Source organism: Panthera onca, chromosome B1 (genome assembly GCF_046562875.1).
Source record: "Panthera onca isolate mPanOnc1 chromosome B1, mPanOnc1 haplotype 2, whole genome shotgun sequence".
In the NCBI taxonomy this organism is placed as follows: domain Eukaryota; kingdom Metazoa; phylum Chordata; class Mammalia; order Carnivora; family Felidae; genus Panthera; species Panthera onca.
This window is the reverse complement of record NC_138342.1, coordinates 162,301,108-162,326,817: the sequence shown is the minus strand read 5'-3', so window position 1 is coordinate 162,326,817 and position 25,710 is coordinate 162,301,108. Positions and strand designations below refer to the sequence as shown.

Genomic DNA, 25,710 nt, shown 5'->3' with positions numbered 1-25,710 from the left:
GTAACCTTGTGAACAAGGCAGGACAGGCATTATTATGCTCATTGTACACAAATACAAAATGACTTGCCTAAGGTCACAAAGGTAATAGATGTCCAAAACGGAGCCCACAAAAATAACCCACCTTTGAAACCTCTCAATTTAGTGCGTTCTTAACTACATCAAGCCCTGAGACATGATGACCTTTCTTCCAACCCTTAAAAATTATACACGTATACACACACAGGTATGTACTTGGTCTGCATGCATACATTCATGCATGCAAACTTTTCTCATTTTAAACTTATATATGTTCATTGCAGAAACACTGACAGGAAAATAAAGAAGAAAATATGTCCCATGCACCTAAAAACTATTACCATTGACATTTGGTGTATTTTCTCTGGAATCAAATGAAATTTTGCTTATGAACAGGGAGATTTCACTGGGTTAGGGTGTATTCAAAATATGTTAAATATGTTGAAATAGTTTTTAGAGGTGTGACCTTAGAAATATGTGACTACATTTCCTTCCTTGAATCTGTTTGGGTGTGTGCACTCAACCCACTTCCTCAGACCTGGGCTTTCCACAAATTGAAAGTGTTTGCAAATTCTGCACGCAGGCAGCCATTGTGTCTTGTTTTTCTTCTCATCTTTAATAGCATAGCCAATATCTAGCTAATCATCTACTACTATATCTCATGAAATTCTATCAAGTCACCTCATTTCTTCTCCCTCTTCTTCCCAAATTCCCTTTCTCTCTAACCTGGTCTACATCGAGACCGGTGAAAAAGATGAGAAAGATCAATAAACTAAAGTTCTCCTCCCCTTTATAACCAACTGTGTGACCCTCAGTAAGCACCTTCATCCTTCTGAGCCTCAATTTTGTCATCTTTAAAATTAGTTTGGGTCTGGGTGCCTGGGAGACTCAGCTGGTTAAGCATCTGACCTTGGCTCAGATCATGATCTCATAGTTTGTGAGTTTGAGCCCCTCTTTGGGCTCTCTGCTGCCAGTGTCAGAGCCCACCTCAGATCTTCTGTCCCCCTTTCTCTTCATATCCCTTACTTGCGCGCACATGCTGTCTCTCAAAAATAAAAATAAACATTTTTAAAAAATGAGTTTGGCTCATATAATTTTTAAGCTCCTCTCCAACACTCTTAGATTATGTTATTAAATAAATTCATGCCAGATTGTGCGTGTCGGATAACCCCAGCCTCCTGAGAGAAATTATATTTCAAAGGTGACCTTGTTAGCCCACAGTAATTTATTCATGAATTTATTCATTTATATATTCATTCAACAGGTATTTGCTAGGTATGTACTAAGGTTGGGGGATGCATGGGTCAGTAAAAAATAGGGTGTCCCTGGCATTGGGAAGCTTATCATGTAGTAACAATGCAGACAAGGGCACAGGTAATTATAAACAAGTGTGATATTACTGTAGGGAGAGTAAAGGAATCTATTACCCATGGTTGAGGGTAGCAGTGTAGACTGGGTTTCATCTGGATGAGTATTTAATTATAGTTATGAATAAAGCAACTTTTAGACATTTTATTATATCATATCAATATTTATTGAATGTCATCATTTTAATTACAATAAAATATTCTAATTTTATTATAATTCTATTCTTACAAGGAAGGAACAGATATTGGAAAAACACTTTGAAATCTTTTATAAGTACTATTAAAAATTTGTGTATTATTAATTCGTGGGTCTGATACAATGAGCAATATAGACATATATAGACATCTTGGTCTTTACGAAATGCCAAGTTACATTAGTCAACGTTCAGCAGGAATTTCTCAGTTGTATTTCTAACACTCTTCAGGAAAGTCATGACACTAGTGCCTCCAGTTCCTTTATTTTCTGGTTCTGATGTTTCTTCAGATGTTGAGTTTGTCTTGTGCTTGTTCCTTGAAGGAATCACGATGTACTTGGCTACTATTTTCAAATGGTATTTTCTCAGGTCAGCCATAGCTTTCACGCATTCATTATAATCTGCCTTCAGTTTAGCATCACCTTTTGAAATAACAAACTCACGGACTGAGGGGGCTGACTCTAATGACTGGAGAAATTTCCGGTGAGCTAATGGCATATATTCTCTCATTTCCTGAAGGAATTTGAAAGAAGATTCTGAAGGAACAAGAGAAAGATTAGTTAGTAGGGAAACCAAAACATTCCCCAATCTAGGGGAGAAGGTCAGAGTGAAGTCATTGTGGGTGGGAGATCACAAGCCACCACTAAAACATGAGGCACTGAGTTCACAACCACCCTGTTAGAAGACTACTCGTCTTGATCTAGTAATGGTAATTATTGTAATACAGCCTTAATTCTGAAAGCCCCATGAGCTGAACTCATTCTTTCATAATAGAGTTTTTTGCTCATTGTCCTTTCTCACTTCCTACTGTATTTGATCCTTCTAAAAAGCTGATGATACAGACAGGGTGAATATAATCTATACTTGACAGATCATGACACAGAGTCCAGGAGAGTTTAAGGGAGAACTTTTAAATAAATGAATGAACTATTAACCAAGAAGTTCTTACTGGAGCTTCTCCTACCCCTACAAAGAATATAATGGATGTGGTTCATATTTCAACTTTGGGGCATCTTTAAAATTTGAGTTGCTGGAAAATAAGACCTGCTGGAAAATCTGACCAAGAGCAATGTCAAGCCTCCCCTGTCACTGACATCTCCACTTCCCCAACTTCAACTCACAGTCCCATCTCATTTGCTGGTGACTTTCTCTTTCTGAATCTGATCATACATTTTCAGGACATGTGCTATGGGCTTCATCACAGCCAATTAGGCCTTATATACATGTTCAAATGTCAAGATTGAGAGGGTGATGAACTTGGGTTTTGGTTCTGGCTTCACTGCTTTCTAGCTGGTTAATAAGGGGTTTGTCACTTAACCTGTAAAGAAATTTAAAAGTTCCTGCTTGGTTGTTTGTGAAAGGGGGTGATGACAACAAGATCTTGCCTTACTGATTCTTTGAAAAGTATCAGATAGGCTCAGATGAGATGCTGATGGAAAGTTACTTCTTAGATGTTAAAACACTATTGTATTAACATAGGAGATTATTATTATTTGTCATTATCCACTCACCTTCACCAGAACTCTGCTGGATGCCCAGCAGAACATCAAAGCACTGGAAGACGCTGCTTTGGGCTGCACTACCCCCTGCAAACTTCTTTGGGGTTTCCCAGACACCTTCATACTTCAGACCCTCTGGCAGCAGGGGGTTGCCTTTCCAGCTAGATGAGGAAGGAAAAAAAATCATTATTTAGATTAATTGCCAAATTTTCAGATATAAAATTTTATAATAGAGGGTGAATGGAGAGTGACATGACATAGATTTCATTATTCTTCTTCCACACTTCCCTCCACTCATGTTCATTTTTGAGAATGCTAAATAAAATGTTTCTGAGAAAATTTGGCATAAGGATTCTATAAATGGAAGCTTACCTTTGCATTGGAGAAAATATTCTGTTCTCTCTTTTTAATGTTTATTTATTTATCTTGAGAGAGAGAGAGAGGTGGGGGAAGGGCAGGGAGAGAGGGAGAGAGAGAACCCCAAGCAGGCTCCGTGCTATCAGTTCTGAGTCTGATATGGGGCTCGATCCCATGAACTGGGAGATCATGACTTGAGCCAAAAAGCAAGAGTCAGGAGCTCAATTGACTAAGCCACCCAGGCACCTCCATTCCTCTTTTTTAAGTGACTACCTTTCCTGTGCATAGTCGAGTCCATGCCTGGCCAACTAATAACAGAGAGAATAGTCTATTCTTTCTCTACAACATGTTTTTTAAGATATGAATTATTTCCTAAACCCGATGGATAGTGGGGATCATCAGTGGGAATTTGATGTGTTATGATAAATGTTTAAGAGAAAACAAACTCAGGTGTAAGACTACATACCCAGACAAGTATATGCGAAGAACATTGAAAAATGTGTTTGGATCCACATATTCTGTAAAAAGATAAGGTATGTTAAATTAAGCAGTTATCAGAACCATCACAGGAGATCAAGATATTGTAAATAACTGATAGCGGGTTTCAGCTTAGGCTGCAGGAAAGGCATTAGGTCCATCTTTGCAGAAAAAGTCCCTGAGGAGAAGCTCTCCCAAGTGAGCCTCATGTCCACTGAACAGGGTCTACCATAGGGCTAGCACACAGCTTATATCAAAGAGCCTAAGCCCACATCAGACTCCTCCTAGGGAGACCAATTAAACTGCCAATGTTTCTTTAAAGCTATTTCACATGCTTACTGCCATGAGATAAACTACTTACATAAAGAAAGAAACAAATCTAAATAAAATGAAAAGCAGAAACAACAACCCCAGGAACCCTGTGGGTTTGTTTCCCTGTGGATCATCCCCATGTCTCTCTTCCCAAAGCTTACTAACATTTTTTATCTGAAGGTCTATTTCTTTCCAATGACCAATCATCAGTAACTCAAAGCCTAGGGATACACTGTGACATATTTGTTGAAGCTGTCCGGCAGAGCGCATTTTTTTTTTTTTTGGTGGACCTTTGTTTATATACTTTTTTTGGTTATTGCTGCTTTTTTTTAACTGTTAATTTTGTAATAACTTTTGAGCTCAGTAGCTTTTCTCTGTTGTTTCTTACTTAACTTGTGAAAAAGCAGAATTCTTAGGGAGTTCTTATCAAGCAGAAGCTAAGTATTTCAGAAATTAAAACAGCCTGAACCTTAAGCAACTGTCTCCATGGTTTTCAGTGGGAGGCTAGGACATTCCTGACAGTTAAATAATTACCTGGCTTGCAATTCTAGCTTCACAATTTACTATATATGTAACCTTGGGCCATTTATCTTATCTCTCCAGTAGATTACTTTATCTATAAAATTAATATAACGAAACCTATCACAGGAAACTATAATAATTTAGTGAGATAAAGTGAAAACACACCCACTTAAGTGAGAGTTTTTTTTTCTATTTGTTTAACAACTCTACGTTTCAGGTAATCAGAAACTTGTGACTGCCAGCCTTGAATGTTGCCTGGCATACAACACTTGCCATGAATTTGTTTAAACTCTTCCTGGGCTTGTTGCAGACAAGAAGCTATGTAACGCAGTGCCCTTTGCAGAGTATTGTGGTCCTCGCATTTTACTGCATTCAATAAATCAGGAATTACCTTAAAAAAAAAAAAAAGGTAAACATTTAAGATTTCTTAGCACTAAATATTGGCATAGAATAAACTTCTTCTAATTCTTAATCCCCAAATTAAACGTGGGATTTCCACTTCTTTTGTTTTGGTGAGTACCCTCTTATTGTTTGACTTAATTTCTTTGTATTTAATTAAGCTTGGGTTTATTTTTATTTATTTAACATTTAGAGATAAGTTTATATAGTTTTATATAGTGTTATTTCTAATTCTAATAGTCAAAACCATTAGATTTATATCACTCTGTGATCTAGTTCCAATGACAACTTGCATTAAAAATGTATCTCTTTTTTTGAGGTTTCAAACTTTATTCTAAATGCGTGGGTCCTACGCTTTGTATTTTAGATGAGACACAAAAATAAATAAAATACTTTTTTCTACCAGATGATCCCTTATATCCAATTAAATAATTGAATGCTCTATTCAATCAAGATAAAGTTATTTCATGCATAATATAGAATGATTGCTCTGCTTATGGAACTCAAGATACAAATTTGCCAGTATGGATAGACTTACTTTGATTGCAGAAGCCGCTGCTATTTCCACCAACAGAGAAACCAGGAAAAATCCTTTACCGCAGTCTCCACCAGGAAACGAAAACAGAATGTCCATGTTCCTAAGAAAATAAGTCAAGGGAGTCAAGAATTTAGCAAAAATACTGGCGTATTTGTTTGAGTGCTTTGTAGTTTTCAAGTATTTTTATTCTATTTTAGTTTCAAAATAATCTTGTGGGATAAGTATGCTAGGTTTTACTATATTACATTGTTGGGAATATGAGTGTTAGGTCCATCGTCTAAGATCTAATGGTAAATTAAGCTGGGACTTTAAATTCTATTTTAGAATTTTGGAACCAGAAATTCCAAGACCATTTCTGTTTCTTTTGTCTCATTAATTTTTCACATGCATATATATTACCATATTTATAGATTTATACATATTTGATGCTTATAGAGACATCTGTGAGGTATAATTTTAAGCAGGTTTTGCTCTAAATAAATATATTCATATCTATATTTTTATCTGTGTACCTGATTCAATTTCTCAGTGGTTTACTTGCTTTACAAAGAAATTGGGAAATTCAAATAATTGATTATACCGTATTTTCTTTTTTAGTGAAGTTTCACACTAGTGCTACCAAGGATTCAGTATCTGTATATCTATGAAGTTCATGGTGGTTAAATTCATAGTCTCCAAAGCCAGACCATTTCTGCAAGTTTACTTGCTGTGTGACCTTGACCTAGATATTTTATGTTTCTGCCTCAGTGTTCTCATCTGTAAAATGGGACTGATGATACCATCTTCCCATGTAAAAGCCTTCCATAGCTGTCCACTGATCTGAAGATACTATTTAAACCCCTTATCATAGCCAAAAGTCCTACATAATCTTTTGGCTAAATTTATTTCTTCCTCCCTTTACCACACTACTACTTGCATCAGTCACTACTCATCAACGACACTAGCCTTCCTTCAGTTTGGTAATACATCAAGATTTTCATCACTTTGAGGCCCTTACTCTTGCTGTATCCTCCACTATGAACACTCATTTTTTTCTTGTAGCTAATTCCTTCCTACTCACTCTTTGGAACTCAGCTTAAGTAACCTGCTACAGTAATTCCTTCTTCATCCCTTTTATTTGGTTAGAGCTCCTCTTGCCCTCTTCCTAATCAAGGAGCAATTTACATAATTTGCCTGTATCCACTTTCCGCACCAAAGCAGGCTTATTCCTATGATATTTACCTTTGTTTCCCTAGCTTTCAGCCTCCGCTCTGTACATAGATCAAAAATAGTAAGGATTGGGCCAAAAAGAACAAGTTTATGTTTCTGGCCACTGAGATTATTAAATCAAAGACACACAGATGGATGTGCATTTTGTATTTGTGCATTTTTAATTACATTTTATATATGCAGGTGTTATTTTTGCATGTAAATATAGCTATGATATCAAGCAGACATGGTCCTATGATAGTCTGAGATCTAATTAAGGATTGGGATTATTTGCTCTTTAAAAAATTACTTGAGTTATTTTTTGCCTGAATTCAACTGGTCTCTTAAAAAGTACATTTGGATGATACTGATAAACCTATATTTACTTTGAATAAAAAATAATCCTTAGAATAAAATGATCAAATACTTACTCATAAGTCATGGGCCTTATGAAAGCAGCCATCAAACAGTGGGCCAGTTGGAAAAGAAAAAGAAAATCAGTTAAAAACTCAAACAGTGGTTTTGAGTTATTATTATTCAATGTAATACTACTGATCTATCAAAGGTAAGATATAAGTAAAAAAAAGAAAAATATATATGTTTTTAAAAAAATATTTATCAACTAGGCATTGCAAATACTTAGGACTTTTTAAGTAAAAAAAAAAATAAATAAATATTCAAGGAACACAGAAGGTTAGTCAAAACTAGTCATTCCTAATAAACTTTTCTAGATCAAATCCTTTCATTTTATGGTTCCTGGGTCTACAGTACTCCTCTGCAGAAACACACCCAGAGCCCTGGGACACCCTATGTCTCTTGTCCCCTTAGGGTATCAAATCCCACTGCTAAAATGATAGCAGGGGCCTAGTCCCTCAACAGGCTGCACTGAGGGCCTGGGCATTTTCCTTTCCACTGCCGAAAATGTGTTTACTCTTAACTGGAGAGATAAACATTAAAGTTGTAGAATCTCCGAAACATGTTACCCGTAAAAAAAAAAGCCAGACACAAGAATACCTGCTCTATAATCGCACTAATATGAAATCCAATAGCAGAAAAAATTAATTTTTAAAATGACCAATCAGAATGTGTGTACCTGGAGGTAGAGAAGAGAATTGAATAGAAAGAACCATAGAGGTGATATTCTGTATCTCGTCACAGGCTATCCATATGTGTAGAACAGTCAAAATCCCCCAACCGAACAGTCAGGATGGCACATTTCATTGTATGTTAATTATACACCTTTCTCTCTTGTATATACCAGCAGAGGAAAACATACCCCCAAGACAGAGAAGAAAGCTGTGCTGCTGAAAACTGAACCAATGACTAACTCCCTATTGACATAAATAGCATGCACTTCTTTAAAAAATAATAATAATGTTTATTTTATTTTTGAGACAGAGAGAGACAGAGCATAAGCAGGAGTGGGGCAGAGAGAGAGAGAGACACAGAATCTGAAGCAGGCTCCAGGCTCTAAGCTGTCAGCACAGAGCCCGATGTAGGGCTCGAACTGCTCAACCACGACACTCAACTGACTGAGCCACCCAAGTGCCCCAAGCATGTACTTCTTTAATTCCTGCTATAATCACAATTTACGTACCCATTGGGATCCTTTTTCTTCCAGTTTGCCAAGACACAATCTGCATAAACCAGAATAGGAGGCAGATCCAGCTTCTTAGACAGTTCACAGTAAGGAACAGCAATATTCTTTGGCAAGACCTAATTAAAACACAGTATTTAGTATTAGCCTTTGAAGTATCTTACCTTTTTCTCTGCTTTCTGGGTGCCAGAACATTAGCTGTTCTACATCATGGCATTCTGAAACCAAACCACTATAATTTTCTCTTCCTCATTTCACAACTTAGTCCTGGGAATTATTAAATGTTTATGTTTTAGATGTGGGTTGATGTGGACATAATCTAGTCAGAGAGAGAGAAAGGAGGTAAAGGGTTCAAGGAACAAAGGATGTATCCTTGACTTTCCAACGGTCTGTGGTTACTTGTAGTCACTTACTTATTCACTCATGTGTCCACCCCATGAATATTTGTTGGGCAATTCCTCTATGCAAGGAATTTTTCATCCATAGGAAATACAAGGATAAAATCATGCTCAGTTTCCTTTGTTCTCAATTTTTCTTTTCCTGGGCCTATTACTCAGGATTCTGCTCTGTGTTTGCCCACATTCTAAAAGGCTCCTACCCCCACAGGGCAATCCTGATGGGCAAGCGCTCTCTTAGGGTGCCCATTGTTGCCACTCATGCATGCCATGTTTTCCAACTGCTCTATTAATCATAATGCTGACCTTTTATTCTTTATCTGCCTGATTTTATAACCAGATTGTCCCATGTAATAATTAAGATCATCCTTGTCATCAGCAGCCTATGGCTGGAATATGTGTGGCTCATCTGGGGTAGTAGGAGGTGGGTTACGGTGGGAGAGGTGGCATGACAATGTGGCCCACTCAATAGTTCTGAGAGCTCAGGAGAGCTCTAATCTCAGTAGCTTCGGATTAATTTAATACACCTGGAGATGATGTTTTAACAAGACAAAATGTTAGCATGGTAACATTTGCTATCAAAGCCCTTGCAGAACTTATGCCTCTGGAAAGTGAAACATTTTGGTTTGCAAATGATTTACATTTGTTTCTAAAGGAAATTTCTGCCTCTTTCTGATTTAAAGGGAAGATCAAAGGGAAACAAAAGGGAAGGTGCTTAACTGAAAAATTAATTTGAGATGACTTGGAAAAAAGAAAGGAAATGTTCAAACCCATCTTAATCTATTAAGAGACATTTACACAGCTACTAAGAAACTCAGATGCTAATTTCTAACCCATTCTCAAGCAAAATTTGCCTTATATTGATATATCTTATTTTTTATCCATTTGTTTTCTTTCCTCACTTCATAGTTGTATATATATGTGTGTGTGTGTGTGTGTATGACTATTGACAGTATGTGTACACACACACACACACACACACACACACACACATATATAATATATATTTCCTATAGTTTCCTCACTTCAATAATCATATATATATGTATATATATATATATAATTTTCTATATATATGTATATACATATATATGTGTATATGTATTTGTTGCTGGCTTCTAAAATCCTTTTTAGAATAATGTGGTATATAAAAACTAGATAAATTAAAAATATATTTTTATTTTTATTTTATAATTTTGATGTCCAGTCTGGTAAATTTATTATCTTTTTTATTATCCATGTACATTCTGGTCTCCATATTTTTTGCTAGTCCTCTCTTTCTCTTTTTTGCTTCTCTCCTCTTTGAATAAGCTGTATCAATCTTTTAAGAAGCAATTCAAGTCCCACTTCTTCCTTGAAACATTTCATTATTATACCAACTACTATTTAACTCCTCTGGACTCTCATACTTCTCCACTTAGCATATGCTGCCCTTTGTTATTGATGATCTTTCATTTTGTTTTGATTTATTTACTCATTTTGAGAGAGAGAGTGTGCATGTGTGCGTGATCAGGGCAGGTGCACAGAGAGAGAATCCCAGGCAGGCTCCACTCCGTCAGCGCAGACCATGAACTCTGAAATCATCACCTGAGCCGAAACCAAGAGTTGTAGGGTTAACTGACTGAGCCAATCAGGTGCCCCTATTGATGATCTTTCTATACAATACCTACACATTTAGCTAGACTCAGATTCTAGCAAGTCTAGTGGGGCTGTGTGCTTAGGTTGTAAGGCTAGAACTAATCTGAAACTTTTTTGTGTCATCACAAAATTTATATATGGTAGTCTGATAATTATAAAGAAGTAAAAGGTGTTCCCATGATTATGCAGAACACATTTTCCCTTTTGTTTACATATCAGAGGATGACTTATCACATAGGGGAACTATATGTGTCATTTTGTATTTAAACAGGATGTGGAAAGACAAGATAATAATTCCAATTAAATTGTCAAAAAGGAAAAAAAATCATTAAATGGCAGAAGGTGCTTCTGGAATCTATTTTATCTCTTTCTTGTCTAAAGATCAGGTATTACAGTCAATTGGTTTCATGTGATTAGGATTTCCAGCTAAAATAAAATATGGTATTATTTCAAATCTAAAGTTATCTACTGTTGATGAGAGTAGAGTGAAACCCATATGTTCTTCCATGTTGACAGATTACATTTACATTGATGTAAGAGAGCACTTTGGCATTAAGTAGGAAGAGTCATAAAATGTCCATATCTCCCAAAACTCATAAAGAGAGAAAAAATTTAATTTTCAAATATATTGATTATAATGTCATTTACAATGGCAAAATATTAAAACAAGTACAGTATTTGTAAACAGAGGATTGAATAAATAAAGTCCAGTAACTCAATGAAAAACTATAAAGTGATTTTAAATGATGACTAGCATGATTATGTTGTAACTAAAAAATGCTTACAATATAATTTAAGTGAAAGACTCAGGACATATGTCTATATCCACAGGATGGAGCAACTGTGTTATGTAAGTGAAAGATTAAAAATCCAATAATGATAGCAGCTGGCATGTTAAGTCAATGAAACATTGTCTTCTTTTTATTTTCTGTTATACAAGCATCACCAAATTTAGTTATAATAGTTTTAGAATTATTTTTACGTTAAATGTAAATTGGATGTAAATTGTCATATAGCATAAGAAATACCAGGAAATCTCCAAACCTCACAAACATCTTCACCCCCTTGGTTCCACACATACGCCATGGTGATATACCCCAGGACCAGATGTGCAAGGCGCTGTGACTTGTGGTCTTTGAGGTCATCAATACTGAACATTTTTAACTGGGAATAAAAAGAGAGATTGACTCAAATCAACATGGGTGACATTATAGCTTTAAAGCCAAGTGAAAAATGTTAAGAAGCTCTAACAGAAAGATGAATGCAATGCCTTTCCAAACCTTCTCAACTTCTTTACGTAGTTCATTTTTCTCAATAAGTTCAGGCAGGTTTTTAGCAATGGAAATCCATTGATCATAAGGGTAAGGTAGTTCCTCCTAGAAAAAAAGAAACGGGACATTTATTTCATAGTGAAAATTTTTATGAAATAGTTTTGTATCTGATTCATAGTCTGTCTTGCCTGTAGATCAATTCTGTGTAATGCTGTCCTGACAAACACTTACCTGTTCAGTAACCCCAGTCCTTGTATTGTTACCTGCGCACTCAGAGCTCAAGACTTCTTCCTCTCCTCCAGCACTCTCACCTGCTCTTTTACACAGGCTACCTCAAAAGTTCCACTAAAATCATCCTGATTACTCCAACATACACTTAGATACCCAAGTATAAATCCTGTGTATTATACCTTCACATTGTTAAGTAATTTATTGTTATCTGCTATTTATTTTCTCTTCCTGGCTAGATTCTAATTTTTTTTTTTAATGGAAGAAAATTGAGATTTCTTAGATGTCAGTAAGTAGACTAGGCACTTTGCTCAATAATTTCTTATTTAAATATTACAATGACCTAAAAAGTTGACTGTTATCTCCATTTCATGAATAAGGAAAACAAGGCTCAGTTTATGAGATTGTTTTGTACATATAGTTCATATAGTTTATTGTGATTGAACTTTTAAGTGTTTCCAACTTTCAAAAATCAATGCTCTTTCTTTCCTTTTTTTTTTTTTAAAAGCTTATTCATTCCTCATTTCTAAGAGAAAGAGAGAGAGCACAAGCAGGGTAAGGGAAGAGAGAGAGGGAGGGAGACACAGAATCTGAAGCAGGCTGCAGGCTCTGAGCTGTCAGCACAGAGCCCAACATGGGGCTTGAACTCACAAACCGTGAGATCATGACCTGAGCTGAAGTCAGATGCTTAACCGAATGAGCTACTTAGGCACCCCTCAAAAATCAATGTTCTTTTAACATCTCACTACCCCATTTGATGGTAAGGATTTTATCATGCTTTTAATTTTGTATTTCTTACAGAACCTTGGACAGTACTGGACTTGTAAGAGATGCTGTACCTATATGTACCAATTGCCTGCTTTGGTACTATAGGCTTATATTTTTCCCAATAAGTGCAAATAAAATCCAAACAAAAGTGTCTCTTTGGATCTTATCATATTTATACTTTCATGTCAAAGGAAAACATGTAAACAAAAGACCTAGACACTGCCCTGAAATGAGCTTCAACTTCCCATATGCTCTTTCCCCATGCCTTTCTCATTAAGCTGTTTCCAGATATGTTCTTGAGGTCATCAATACTGAACTATGGGGATGCAGCAAAAACAGAGAGATTAACTCAAACCACCATTGATGAAATTTTAAGCTTCAAAACAATTAGTATTATAAGTAAGCTAGAAGACAAAAAGGCAAACGTCACATAAAATTCAAAGCTTCAAAACAATTAATATTATAAGTAAGCTAAAAGACAAAAAGGCAAACATCACATAAAATTCAAACATTTTCAGGGACTTCAGATAATTGGCCAGTCTTTGTCTATTAGTGCAGATTTTTTAGCAATGAAATATGCAAGCAGTATATTCACTAGATAGTCACCTCTCTGGTTTCTCTGAAACTTTCTCCCTAACCACACAAATGCTGTGCAGTGGTGTTTTTAGTAACAAATATATATTACATATATATATATATATATATATATATATATATGTATATATTGTTGTTGTTGTTCTGCATTTTACTCTGGAACACCGCTGAATTTTTGGTTTTTACTATTTTCCCCAAATAACAGAAATATTTTTTGTTGTCCTATATCGTGATTAACATCCTTTTGACAGAACTTTTAACAGATGCAAAAATTCAATCAATAATATACTTCTGTTTCAGATGCTTAATGGTATAATATAAATTAATTAAGAATAACACAGAGGGTCATCAACTTCTGCTAGATTAGAGAATGTATTTTGTATCTATGTGGAACTAGAAGACATTATTTTCTTTTGGAATAGAAATTTGATTGATGATAAAATATGAAATGAACATTGTGAACTTATAATTTCTAGGAAAGATCTTCAGTGAAGAAATAAAAGTAATGACTAATTTGTTCTCCTTGTTTCAGAATATGATCTAACTTCCTAAACATCTTAAGTAGTAATTACTACTTTTTAAGTAGTCCAGGATGAGTTTTGTTTTGTTTTTGTTTGCTTTCATTTGTTTTGCTTTACCCCTTGGAATCTGTTCTTAGAGCTCCAAAACTGCCACGATTGCCTTAATTTTTAAGAGAATTTACTCTGGGAGAAAAATTATATATAGAGTTTTGCAACTTCTTGTTGTACCATTGATAAGTACATTTCCAAAATCATCTTATCCTGGCACTGCAGTGTGCTTGTATGGAGGGGGAGCAGGTCTAAGTATTAGTGATTTGTAAATACAAAGTGCTTTAAGCAATGACATTAGTGGGTTTGTTGTTGTTTGAGAGAGAGAGAGCATAAGCTGGGGAGAGGGGCAGAGGGTAAGAGAGAAGGGCTCGATCCCAGATCCCAGGAACCTTGAGATCGTGACCTGAGCAGAAATCAAGAGTTGGATATGTAACCAACTGAGCCACCCAGATGCCCCTACAGGATGTTGTTTCTAAGTACAGTTAGATTAGATCTCTAACTATAAATATGTTTGCTTCATTTAAAGATGCCCTCTGCATGGCTTAAATTTCTCATCAGGAAAATGAGGTTAATAACATACATACTTTTTAGGATGGTTATGAAGGTGGAGTAAGTTAGTATTTGTAAATTGCTTAACGATGCTATATAAATGTTTGTTATTTGAAATAGATAATAAGATGGTTTTCCTGGCATTCTTTGAAATACAACTTTAAAAAAATGTAGTTTTAAAGACAAACACTTACTCTACATGTCTTGCTGTTTGCAGGCAAAGTTTGTAAAATTTAAAAAAAAAGGCAATTCAGACTCTCATCCAAATCTTACACTTAGTAGCAACAAGTAGTATTAATACAACACAAAATTGCTTGATATACCGTCTCAAAAACCTAATCAAAGTAGGAACATGTACTTCACACAATTTAAGGTATTATCAACCAAGAAAAGGGGTTCCTTTGACATGGATCATTTATTACTTTGTTGTTGTTGTTTTTCAAAATGCCCCCCCAAAATGCAATTGCATTAAGCCAAAATACTTCTATAGTTTCCTTATTTCATCACTTACCTTATCTGTGTAAGGTAAGTAAAAAATGGATTTAAGACTCAATCTCTAGGCAGAAAATTTTAAGGAAGTTAAGTATGCACCATTTATTAAAATTCTGCTCTACTTTTGGCATTGCTTCATCCATTTGTTCAGTAAAAATTACTGAACCACATTTGCTCAACAGAAGTTAACTTGCTCAGGTAAGTAATGATAAGAAAACATTTTTGCCCATACATCAGTTCTTTGTCTTACCTGTGGAGTTGGCAGAACGAAGCCCACCTCTTCATCTATATGGTATTCTTTCAAATTTTTCCAAGAATTTTTTGTAGGCAATATCCTATTGTGTGACATTCTTGCAGTCTACTTCTCTGGTCCTCCTTGTTGTGCAAGGAGTTTTCAGAGCATCTATTATAGAGGTTGCCATAGCCAATGATTGCAAACTTACACACGTAGGCAGCAAGAAATGACTTCCACTTTTGGAATAGTTTCATTTTCTTTCCTTGTAATTTGATAAACAATAAAACCACAAAAGCATCTCTATTCATCATATGAAGAAACTGAAAGTTTATGGTACTATGAAGTATTTGTCACTGGGAACACCATTCATTTACTGTCATAGGGAATGTGAGAAAGAAACTGAAATAACAAAAACCATGAATATAGGTAACTAGAAAAGTACATTTTTTTATGGGAACTTTTAAATCTTTGAAGTAAGACAATGAATTTGACCAAGGCTAAAGTCCTAAAATACCCCTTCACTGTTACTATCATTGGCTTTCCATTAAGTCTCTAGGGTTCTTCAAACACGGTAGTGTCTTATTTCAGCAGCCATGAAATGTAAACCATGCTACATTGAACTAATGTAGGCAATGATTGTTGTAGAAAAAAATGGAAGCAGGTGAGGAATTAAGACAGTACCTCTTGGGGCACCTGGGTGGCTCAGTCAGTTAAGCGTCAGACTTCAACTCAAGTCATGATCTCACCCTTTGAGGGTTTGAGCCCCGTGTCAGGCTCTGTGCTGACAGCTTAGAGCCTGGTGCCTGTTTTCGCATTCTATGTCTTCCTCTCTCTCTGTCCCACTCCAGCTCATGCTCCGTCTCTCTGTCTCTAAAAAATAAACATTAAAAAATTATTTTAAAAATTAAAAAACGAAAGACAGTACCTCTCTACATGCCCATTTTTCTTATTCAGTCTTTTATCTGTGTTCTCAGTGATACAGTTCTTTCTTCTTCATATTCCTTAGAAGTAATTTTTAGGAAGACTTTTCTGTATCTCTACTATATTTGACTGCTAAGGACTGTTGAAGCAATAGTACTTCACATTTGGAGAGTTTGTAATATGTTAAAAGTTTGAATAAAGGATAAAACATCCTGAAAATGTTTCTTCCAAAATGCAAATTAAAACTGCATTTGGCAAGTTCTTTGGGGTGCATGTAGTTCTGTGGTCACTTACAGGCATTGTTTGATCTCACTAATAAAGCTGAAGGAAAAGGAGAAACTGTATTGTTCCTTATGATGATCAAAAGGAGAAATGAGGAGTTAGTGTGCAGTGCATTGTAAGAATGCAGTTTTGTCATCCAGCTTATGAGTACTTGAAATAACTTCCTGGTACATGACTCTGCATTCTAGAATATTTCTTACACTATTCTTTCCCTTGAATCATGGATTCTTTTTTTTTTTTTCTTTTTTAACATGTAGTTTTACAAGAATATGTTCTCCTTATAATAAAACTAAGGGAAATTGAAACTAAAATTACACAGGAAAACACATGGCTTCAGAATGAATAATCCATGAGGCTGATATTTTTGAAACCAGGCCCAAGGCAAAAACACAAATAAGAATATCGTGTTGGATTATCATAACTACATGGAAGGCAAACATAACCAAAACAATTTTAGGAATTGGAGAATGTGTGTTTATTCCTATGATTTTTCACTCTTTTTACCTGGATTTGTTTTCCATCGGTGAGTCAAGACAGATACATGTAATGAAGTTTTAGATAATTCTATCTCAGAAAATTTTCTGAGGCTTGATGTTTTTTAAGAAGCATGGTTTGATACAACTTCTTCTTGACTCTGCTTGTTTATTAAATCCATCTTACCTTCGACTCCAGAAACAGTAATATTTTAGCATCCTACTTTTCTCTCTACCTACTTATCTCTACCTTCACATTTTAACCCTTTTCATATTTTCATATTTTGGAAACATTTTCAGTCCTCATTTATCTTGATTTTTCTTCAGCAATAACCACATCTCATTGAAAATCCCTTTTCACAAGGGGTCAGAAAAGCATCTTAATCGTACTATCCTCTATGGATTCTTTATCTTTTCCTTTATCTTTTTACCTGTGGCCAGGTCATTGTGAAAGAAAGCTCCTGAAAGTCAAAACTCAGCTTTTTGCTCCATAACCTCCCAGCTCTGACGGATACGAATCTGACTGCCTTGCATATATCACTTGTTTGATGACTTGGCTGAACTCTTGTATGTAGTGATTGTACTGCCTGGGTTATCGCCATAGCTATAAAGTACATTTCCAATTGCCTGGTGAACATCTACATCTGGAAATCCCATTTTTCTTTTCACTGAGCACAATGCCAGAACTATTATAAATAATAATAAAAAAAGAACTATTATGAATAAACCTGCAAAAGAACTTTTATCCAGGACGATGATAAACAAATTTGTTCCCTCACTACATGCTACCGTATATACTAATCCAAGTTCCTTTTTATTATTATGTTATGCTAGTCTATGTAGAGAGTAGCTTTGTTTTAAAAGTAAAAGAGGTTTCAGCTAAAAAAAAAAAAAGTTAAGTGACCTAGAACATATAAGAAGAATGAAGAAAATTATTGAAATGCCAATATCCACTGGCATTTACCATTAATATTTTGGTGATTATGTTTTCCACTGTTTTTGGTTTACATTAATAATATCCAGGGGTGACTGGGTGGCTTATTCAGTTAACCATCTGACTTATGCTCTGCTTGTGATCTCGTGGTTTGTGAGTTCGAGCCCCACATCATGTACTACACTGACAGTGCAGGGCCTGCCTGGGATTCTCTGTCTCCCCTTCTCTTCCTGCCACTCCCCCTCTCATACTTTCTCTCTCAAAATATATAAATAAACTTAAAAAAATAAAAAATAAAATAAATAAAATTTAAAAAATAATATCCAAATTTTCCTGACCACTCACTTGTGTCAGGAATTTTCTTAAAACTGTTCATGGTAACTAATTTGACATTTATTATTATCTTATGGGAAAATGCTCATATAACCCCCAAAAGAAATTAAGGTGATTCAGGATATTTCTGTCCCTCTAACATAGCTGTATAAATAAGAAGTAGTGCAGACTGTGAGGCAAATAGTATTTTATTGTATCAGAGTTCTCCAGAGTAACAGATCCAATAAGGAGATAGATAAATAGATGGATAGACAGATGGATAGATAGATAATAGATAGATAGATAGATAGATAGATAGATAAACAGATATCAAGAAATGGGCTCTCGTGATTGTTGGGGCTAGGAAATCTGAAATCTGGAGGGCAAGCTAGAAAACTGGAAACTCTGACGGGATCTAATGTTGCAGTTTACTGGCAAAATTTCTTTTTTAGAAAAACTTAGGTTTTTGCTCTTAAGGTCTTTCAACTGATTAGATGAAGCCCACTCAAATTATCCCACTTAATTTCTATTACTTAATGCAAACTAAGTATAGGTATTAAATAATCTACAAAATATCTTCAAGACAACTGTGATTAGTGTTTAACTGAATAAGTGGGTACTATAGCTAAGCCAAATTGACATAAAACAAATTATCACAAAGATAAAAGGGGAATACTTCATAACACAAAGTGTTTAACTTACCAGGAAGATACGACGATATTAAATTTTCTATACATTAAACAACATAACCTCAAACCGTGTAAAGCAAAAACTGATGTAGATGGAACACAAAAGACACAGACACATACCCACAATTAGACTGCAATTTTTTTGTTTTTATTTAAAATCTCACTAACAGAACAGCTAGTCCCAAATCACTAAATACATAAGAAATTTTAAAAACATTAATGAACTTAATTAAGATTAATCAAGATTAATGAACTTGATCTAATTAAGATATATAGATTATCAAGCTCATCAATTTCAAAATACATATTGTTTACAAGTACACTGGAAAATTTACAAAAATTTATCATATAGGTATGTGCAGTCCGATAATCAAATCTGAAAATTTTTATAAGATTAAATCCTACAGAAAATATTTTTTAACCCAGGTAAAATAAGACAAGTAAATAACCAAAAGTTCACTGGGAAATCTCTGTATGTTTGAAAATTAAGACATAGGTTTATATAATTCATTGGTCAAAATCACCATCAAAATAGAAACTAGAAACTATTTTTACTTGAATAATGGTTTAAAAAATGATAAAATTTCTGGGATTCAGCTAATGGCTGCCTGAGAGGGAAGTGTATCATCCACAATGCATAAATTATTTTAAAAGAAAGACTACGCATCCATCTCATGATTTTGGAAAAATAACGCATTATTCTCAAAAAAGTAAGAGATGTTGTTACATAAAAAAAAAAAAATTACAAAAAAGTGAGATATGGTTGTTACATAATTGTAAATAAAGTTATGAATGAAATAACAGTTACTCACATTAAAGTCTGTAAGCACACTTGACCGCTATTTTTTTCAATATTTAATTTCATATGGAAACAGGACTTCATATAATTCATATACAGGAAACTACATAAATTTTGTTAGAGTCATGTTGTAAATGGAAGAGAGACGCCCCCTTGTGGGTTCTTTAAGGATAATTTCCAGCGTGGCAGTGAAATCACTCTGAAAAGCATGTAAAATTAAAGGATTTACTATATTCACAGGTTCTAAAAAGGGAGGCACAGTAGGCTCAGATGGCCACCCAAAGTCACCAAGAGCCCAAAGTTTGATCATAAGAAGAAGCGGAGGAATGTTCTATGGGCAATGGGAAAATACCTTTATTGAGACTCATGGGTGGGGTAGTTTGTAGTGCCCTGGAAGCATTCACATTAGATAATTTGAATGTAGCAGAATCAGCGTGGAAAAGAGGAAAGGGACAAAATACGGAAGTCATCATGAGATTTATTACTTCAATACATATGTTGAGGATGGGTACCCAGAAAAGGGAAGTAGCTACATAAAAGTTCAAAACAAGCAAGGGCGGGGTGGTGCTGGCACTCAAGGAGCCAGTGACAGAACAAATAGATGTCACACAAGATTAATAAAATTTATTATCACATAGATTAAGATAGAAAACATTTACATCATTCAGAATGTTCCCTTTGCCTCTTTTCAATCCCCTCTCACCCAGAGTCAGCCACTATTTTGATTTTTATCACCATAGATTAGTTGGGTCTGGTCTTAATACAAATGGAATCATACAATATGTATGCTTAGGGTTCTGGCTTCTTTCACACAACATAGTGTTTTGGGGATTCGTCCATGTTGCATTATTAAAAATGTTTTTCTTCTTTTCATTACATAAGCATACCAATTTTGTTGTTTAACCATTCTCCTTAAACCATCAATAAACATTTAATTTGTTTCCAGCTTTTGACATGTATGAGTAAAGCTTCTATGAACATTGGTCTAAATCTTTGTGTAGACATTTGAGTACATTTTTCTTAGGTATTTGGATAAGGGTGGAATTGTTATGTAATAACTTATTAGAAACTGCTACATAGTTTTCCAAGGTGGTTTTCCAATTTCCATTTTCATCAGCATAATGAAATTTGTTGTTGCTTCACATTCTCAGCAACATTTTCTTTGCCATTTTAGTAGATGTAAGTGATATCACATGTGGATTCAATTTGTATTTTCCTTATTATAATAACTGCTATTCACATATCTTTTCTGATGTGCCTATTCAAGACTTGGAAAGCTTTTTTTTTTTTTTTTTTAATTTGATTTTCTTTTTATTACTGACTAGTATGAGCTGTTGATTGATTCTGGATACAAATACTATTTCAAGTATGTATACTAAGAATATTTTTCCAATCTCTGGTTTGTTTTGTTTTGGTTTTGTTTTTACTTCCTTAATGATGTATTTGATAAAGAATGTTTAATTTTAAAGATTAATATATCAACTTATTTTTACATATTTGGGACATTTCAGTGTTATGCTTAAGAAAACTTTGCTTACACCAAGTTCAGGAAGACAGTTTGTTTTCTGCTAGAAAATTTTATAGATTTTGCATTTTATTTCATGATTCACCTTCAATTAATTTTTATATTATTTAGTAAAAACCTTTTCCTTTCTTTCTTTTAAATTTTTTTGTATATAAATATTCTGTTGTTCCAACACCATTAGTTGAAATAAAATTTTTTTTTAGTTTTTTTTAGTGTTTGTTTATTTTTTTTTAATGTTTTAAATGTTTTTACTTATTTTTGAGACAGAGCATGAGCAGGGGATGGGCAGAAAGAGAGGGAGACACAGAATCCAAAGCAGGCTCCAGGCTCTGAGTTGTCAGCACAGAGCCTGATATGGGGCTCAAACTCACAGATTGTGACATCATGACCTGAGCTGAAGTCAGATGCTTAACTGACTGAGCCACCCAGGCGCCCCCTTTTTTTAAAATTTTTTTTAATGTTTGTTTATTTTTGAGAGAGAGAGAGAGACAGAACGTGAGCAGGTGAGGGGCAGAGAGATGGAGACACACAATCTAAAGCAGGCTCTAGGCTCTGAGCTGTCAGCACAGAGCTTGACCCGGGGCTGGAACCCACGAACTGTGAGATCATGACCTGAGTGAAGTTGGGTGCTTAACCGACTGAGCCACCCAGCTGCCCCTGAAATAAATATTTTTTAATGGATTTTTTTGGCTATTCCAGATCCTCTGCATTTTATTTTTTGAAACTAGAATCAAAACCTCCTTGGTTATTGATTCTCATTGCATTGAATCTTTAAGTCAATTTGCAAAGAAATTTTATCTTATGTTGAGTCATGTAATTTATGACTATAAATATAACTCCATAAATGTAGTTATTTGTTCAAGTTGTCTAAAAGTTTTTTGGTTAGCGTTCACTATGGAAGTCTTGAAAATTGTTCTATGGTATATTTTTATAGATAGTAATCTCCTTTAAATTCATTTTCTAACTGGGGCGCCTGGGAGGCTCAGTTGGTTGAGCGTCCGACTTCAGCTCAGGTCATGATCTCACGGTCTGTGAGTTTGAGCCCCGCATGGGGCTTTGTGCTGACACCGCAGAGCCTGGAGCCTGCTTTGGATTCTGTGTCTCCCTCTCTCTCTGCCCCTCCCCCACTCATGCTCTGTCTCTCTCTCTCTCTGTGTCAAAAATAAATAAACATTAAAAAAAAATTAAATTCATTTTCTAATAGATGTTTCTGGTATCTAAGTACAATTGATTTTTGCATATTGTTCTTGACCTTTTCAAATTCACTTAATTGTTCTAACAAGTAGTTTCTATGCTCTTTTAGATTTCCTGCATATATAATTATGTCACATGCAGATAAAGACAATTGAATTTCCTGCTTTCATCTATTTATCTATCTAATTTATATCAATTAATTCCTCTAAGATGACAATGTATAGAATAGATGAGGGCCTACACACACACACACACACACACACACACACACACACACATACTGTATGAATACTATTTGCTTATTGAAGAAGTTTTTTTCTATTATGAGTGGAATGAATATTTTTTAATTTTTTTCAAATGTCATTGAACATGTTTTGAAGTCCACAGAGAAAATTATATAGTTTTTTTACTTAATGCTTTTAATTGGAATGATATATATATATATATATTTTAATTTATTTATTTGTTTTGAGAGAAAGAGAGAGAAAGAGCATGGATGAGAGACAGAGAAGGGAAAGAGAGAATCCCAAGCAGGGCTCCATCCTATGAACTGTGAGTTCATGACCTGAGCCAAGACAAAGAGCTGGAAGTTCAACCAATTGAGCTACACAGGCACCTCTGTAATGATAAATTTTTGAATGTTATAAGTATCTTTCATCCCTAAGCTAAATCTGTCTTGGTCATAATATATATATTTGTTTAATTTGTTTCTTTCCTTCTTTCTTTCTTTCTTCTTCCATTCTTTTTTTCTTTCTTTCTTTATTATTCTATTTTAAATTTTAATTCCAGTGTAGTTAACAAACAGTGTTATATTGGTTCAGGTGTACAATATAGTGATTTAACAATTCCATATATCACTCAGTGCTTATCAAGATAAGTGTATTCTCATGATATATTGTTCTTATTATATATTGCTAGATTTCATCTGCTAATGTTTTGTTAATTATTTAAAATTTTATGTCCCGGAGGGATATTGGTTTCTAGGTTTTTTTTTCTAGTTTTCCTCCTTTCTTTTTTCTTTCTTTCTTTCTTTCTTTCTTTCTTCTTTCTTTCTTTTTCTTTTTGGTAATGTCCTTGCCAAATTTTGATATCAAGATACATAGGCTTTTTAAAAAAAAAAATAATCCTTTTTTTACATTCTCTGAAGGAGTTTGGGTAAAATTGATGTTATTTTGCTTTAATTTTTTATAGAATATACTAATTAAACAATGTGGGCCTAAGGGTTTATTTTATGCAGAAGTTTCAAATTACTTTATTTCACAAACATAGGACTATTCTAATTTTCCATATGATGTTAGGTCAGTTTGAAAAGTTCTGTTTTTCCTCAAAGTTGCTGTATCTGGATCAGCAAGAGGCAAAAAAGGAAACCTGGACCCTCCTTCTCCTCACAGACATGCTGATTCAACAACATGGACCAATTTCTTTTGTTAGAAATCCAGAAACCTGTTGAAAGGCTCTTGCCACTGAGATGATAGGGACAAAAGCCAAAATGAATAAAATGGCACCTTACTCATAATCTCTTCCCCCTACTCCGTGCCACACAATCATGAGAAAAACCAGAACTCCCAGCTTCTCCCTAAGAAGGGAAGGAGAAGACTGGACCATACGTCCAAAGTTCAGACTATTTAGGGGGCTGCCCAAGGTACCAATTACTGTACTGAGTAGGAGCACTGATTGGAAAAGGGCCCAGGTCTGGGAACACTGAGAATATAGTCCGCGGTTTGAACTAGCACGCTCTATTAGCCAAAGTTATTCCCCTGGTTCAGCACTGAGCAAGCGAGAACACCCAAATCCTTCCTTCTCCCTGGGAAGGGAAAGAGTCGAAGCATGCAAGAGGGAAAGACAAAAATAAAACATATATCTAACATTCAGACTTCCCAGGGAGCTCCCCAAGGGACTGGTTTTTGTCTTGCCTGTCTCTAAGTACGGACAGGATATAGTACACTCTGGATGCCTGGGGACCAGCGTATGCTGCTTCTTCACAGGAACTACAAGATAACAGACACCAGAGGGAGCAAGATATCATAAACTCCTGAAAAAATAAACCAACAAATTCTTATAATTATGAATTTACATGGACAAATTTGGAGAAAAGACACATCCACCAAAAACTTTTGAGAGGCCCACCAGAATCTCTAGCTAGGGTAATTGGTGAAGGTCTTCCCATATATGAAGCCAGTCCATAGAAACTAAGAAAAAGCGCTGTTTTTTCAAATATGCAGATACCCACACTGTTGAGGGCATTAAACACACACACACACATACACAGGAAACAAAAGAAAACACCAAAAGAAAAAGGGGTTTCATTACCTAATAAAGAATTCAAATTATGATCATAAAGATAATGAGTAAGTTCTGGAAAACAATTTATGAATAAGTTAGAAATTTCCAAATAAAGATAGAAAAAAATACAGAAATTTTGGAGCTGAAAAATAAAATAGCCAGACTGAATAATTCACTAGAAAAGTGTAATAATAGTCTTTATCAACTAGAAGAGAGAGTCAGCAAACTCGAAGACAGGAAAAACATTTGAAATCATCCTATCACAGAAGCAAAAACAAAAAAAGAATGAAAAGGTGTGAAGAAAGCCTAAGGGACTTCTGTGTCTTCATCAAATAAAGCAATACATGTACTATAGGAGTCCTAAGAGGGAAAGAGAGAGACAGAAAGGACAAGAGAGCTTATTGAGAAAAATAATGATCAATGCCTTTTCTCTATTAAGATGGTCGATCATGTGTTGTATTTCTTTCATTTTGTTAATGTGTTGTATAACATCAATTAATTTGCACACATTGAAACATCTTTGTTCGAAGGAGTAAGTTCCACTCAGACATGGTGTATAATCCTTTTAATGTGCTGATGTGCTGATTGAATTGAATTCAATTTACTACCATTTTATTAAAGACTTTCATTTATATTCATCAAGAATATTTTCCTGTAGTTTTCTTTTCTTGTGTTGTCTTTCTCTGGCTTTGGTATTAGTCTGATACTTGCCTCACAAAATGAGTTTGGAATTGTTTTCTTCTCTTTTACTTTTTGTAATAGTAAGAAGAGTTGGCATTAATTGTTTTTAAAATATTTGGTATAATTGACCCATGAAACCACCTATTCCTGGGCTTTTGATTATTGATTCAATCTTCTTATTTGTTATTAGTCTCTTCAGGTGTTTTATTTCTTGATTCAGTTTAGCTTTTGACAAAGTTCAATATCAATTCATGATCAAAACTCCCAACAAACAAGGTATAGAAAGAGCTTACTTAACACAATAAAGGTCATATATGAAAATTCCACAGATAATAGTGTAATCAGTGGGGGAAAACTAAAAGCTTTACCTCTAAGATACTGTACAAGGCAAGAATGCCCACTATCAGTAC

The 25,710-nt window shown here is 34.8% G+C and overlaps 1 protein-coding gene across 1 annotated transcript; it reads right to left on the bottom strand.

Annotated features, from left to right (window-relative positions):
* Nucleotides 1-1,735: 1,735 nt before the first annotated feature.
* IDO1 (indoleamine 2,3-dioxygenase 1) lies at nt 1,736-15,372 on the bottom strand. Its single transcript, XM_060653496.3, has 10 exons — nt 15,223-15,372; nt 11,779-11,874; nt 11,543-11,662; nt 8,466-8,584; nt 7,300-7,314; nt 5,681-5,780; nt 5,017-5,134; nt 3,899-3,950; nt 3,088-3,236; nt 1,736-2,112 (listed from the first exon to the last, which is right to left on the bottom strand). The coding sequence occupies exons 1-10, from the start codon at nt 15,319-15,321 to the stop codon at nt 1,757-1,759; spliced, it is 1,224 nt and encodes a 407-aa protein (XP_060509479.1). The 5' UTR covers nt 15,322-15,372; the 3' UTR covers nt 1,736-1,756.
* Nucleotides 15,373-25,710: the final 10,338 nt, after the last annotated feature.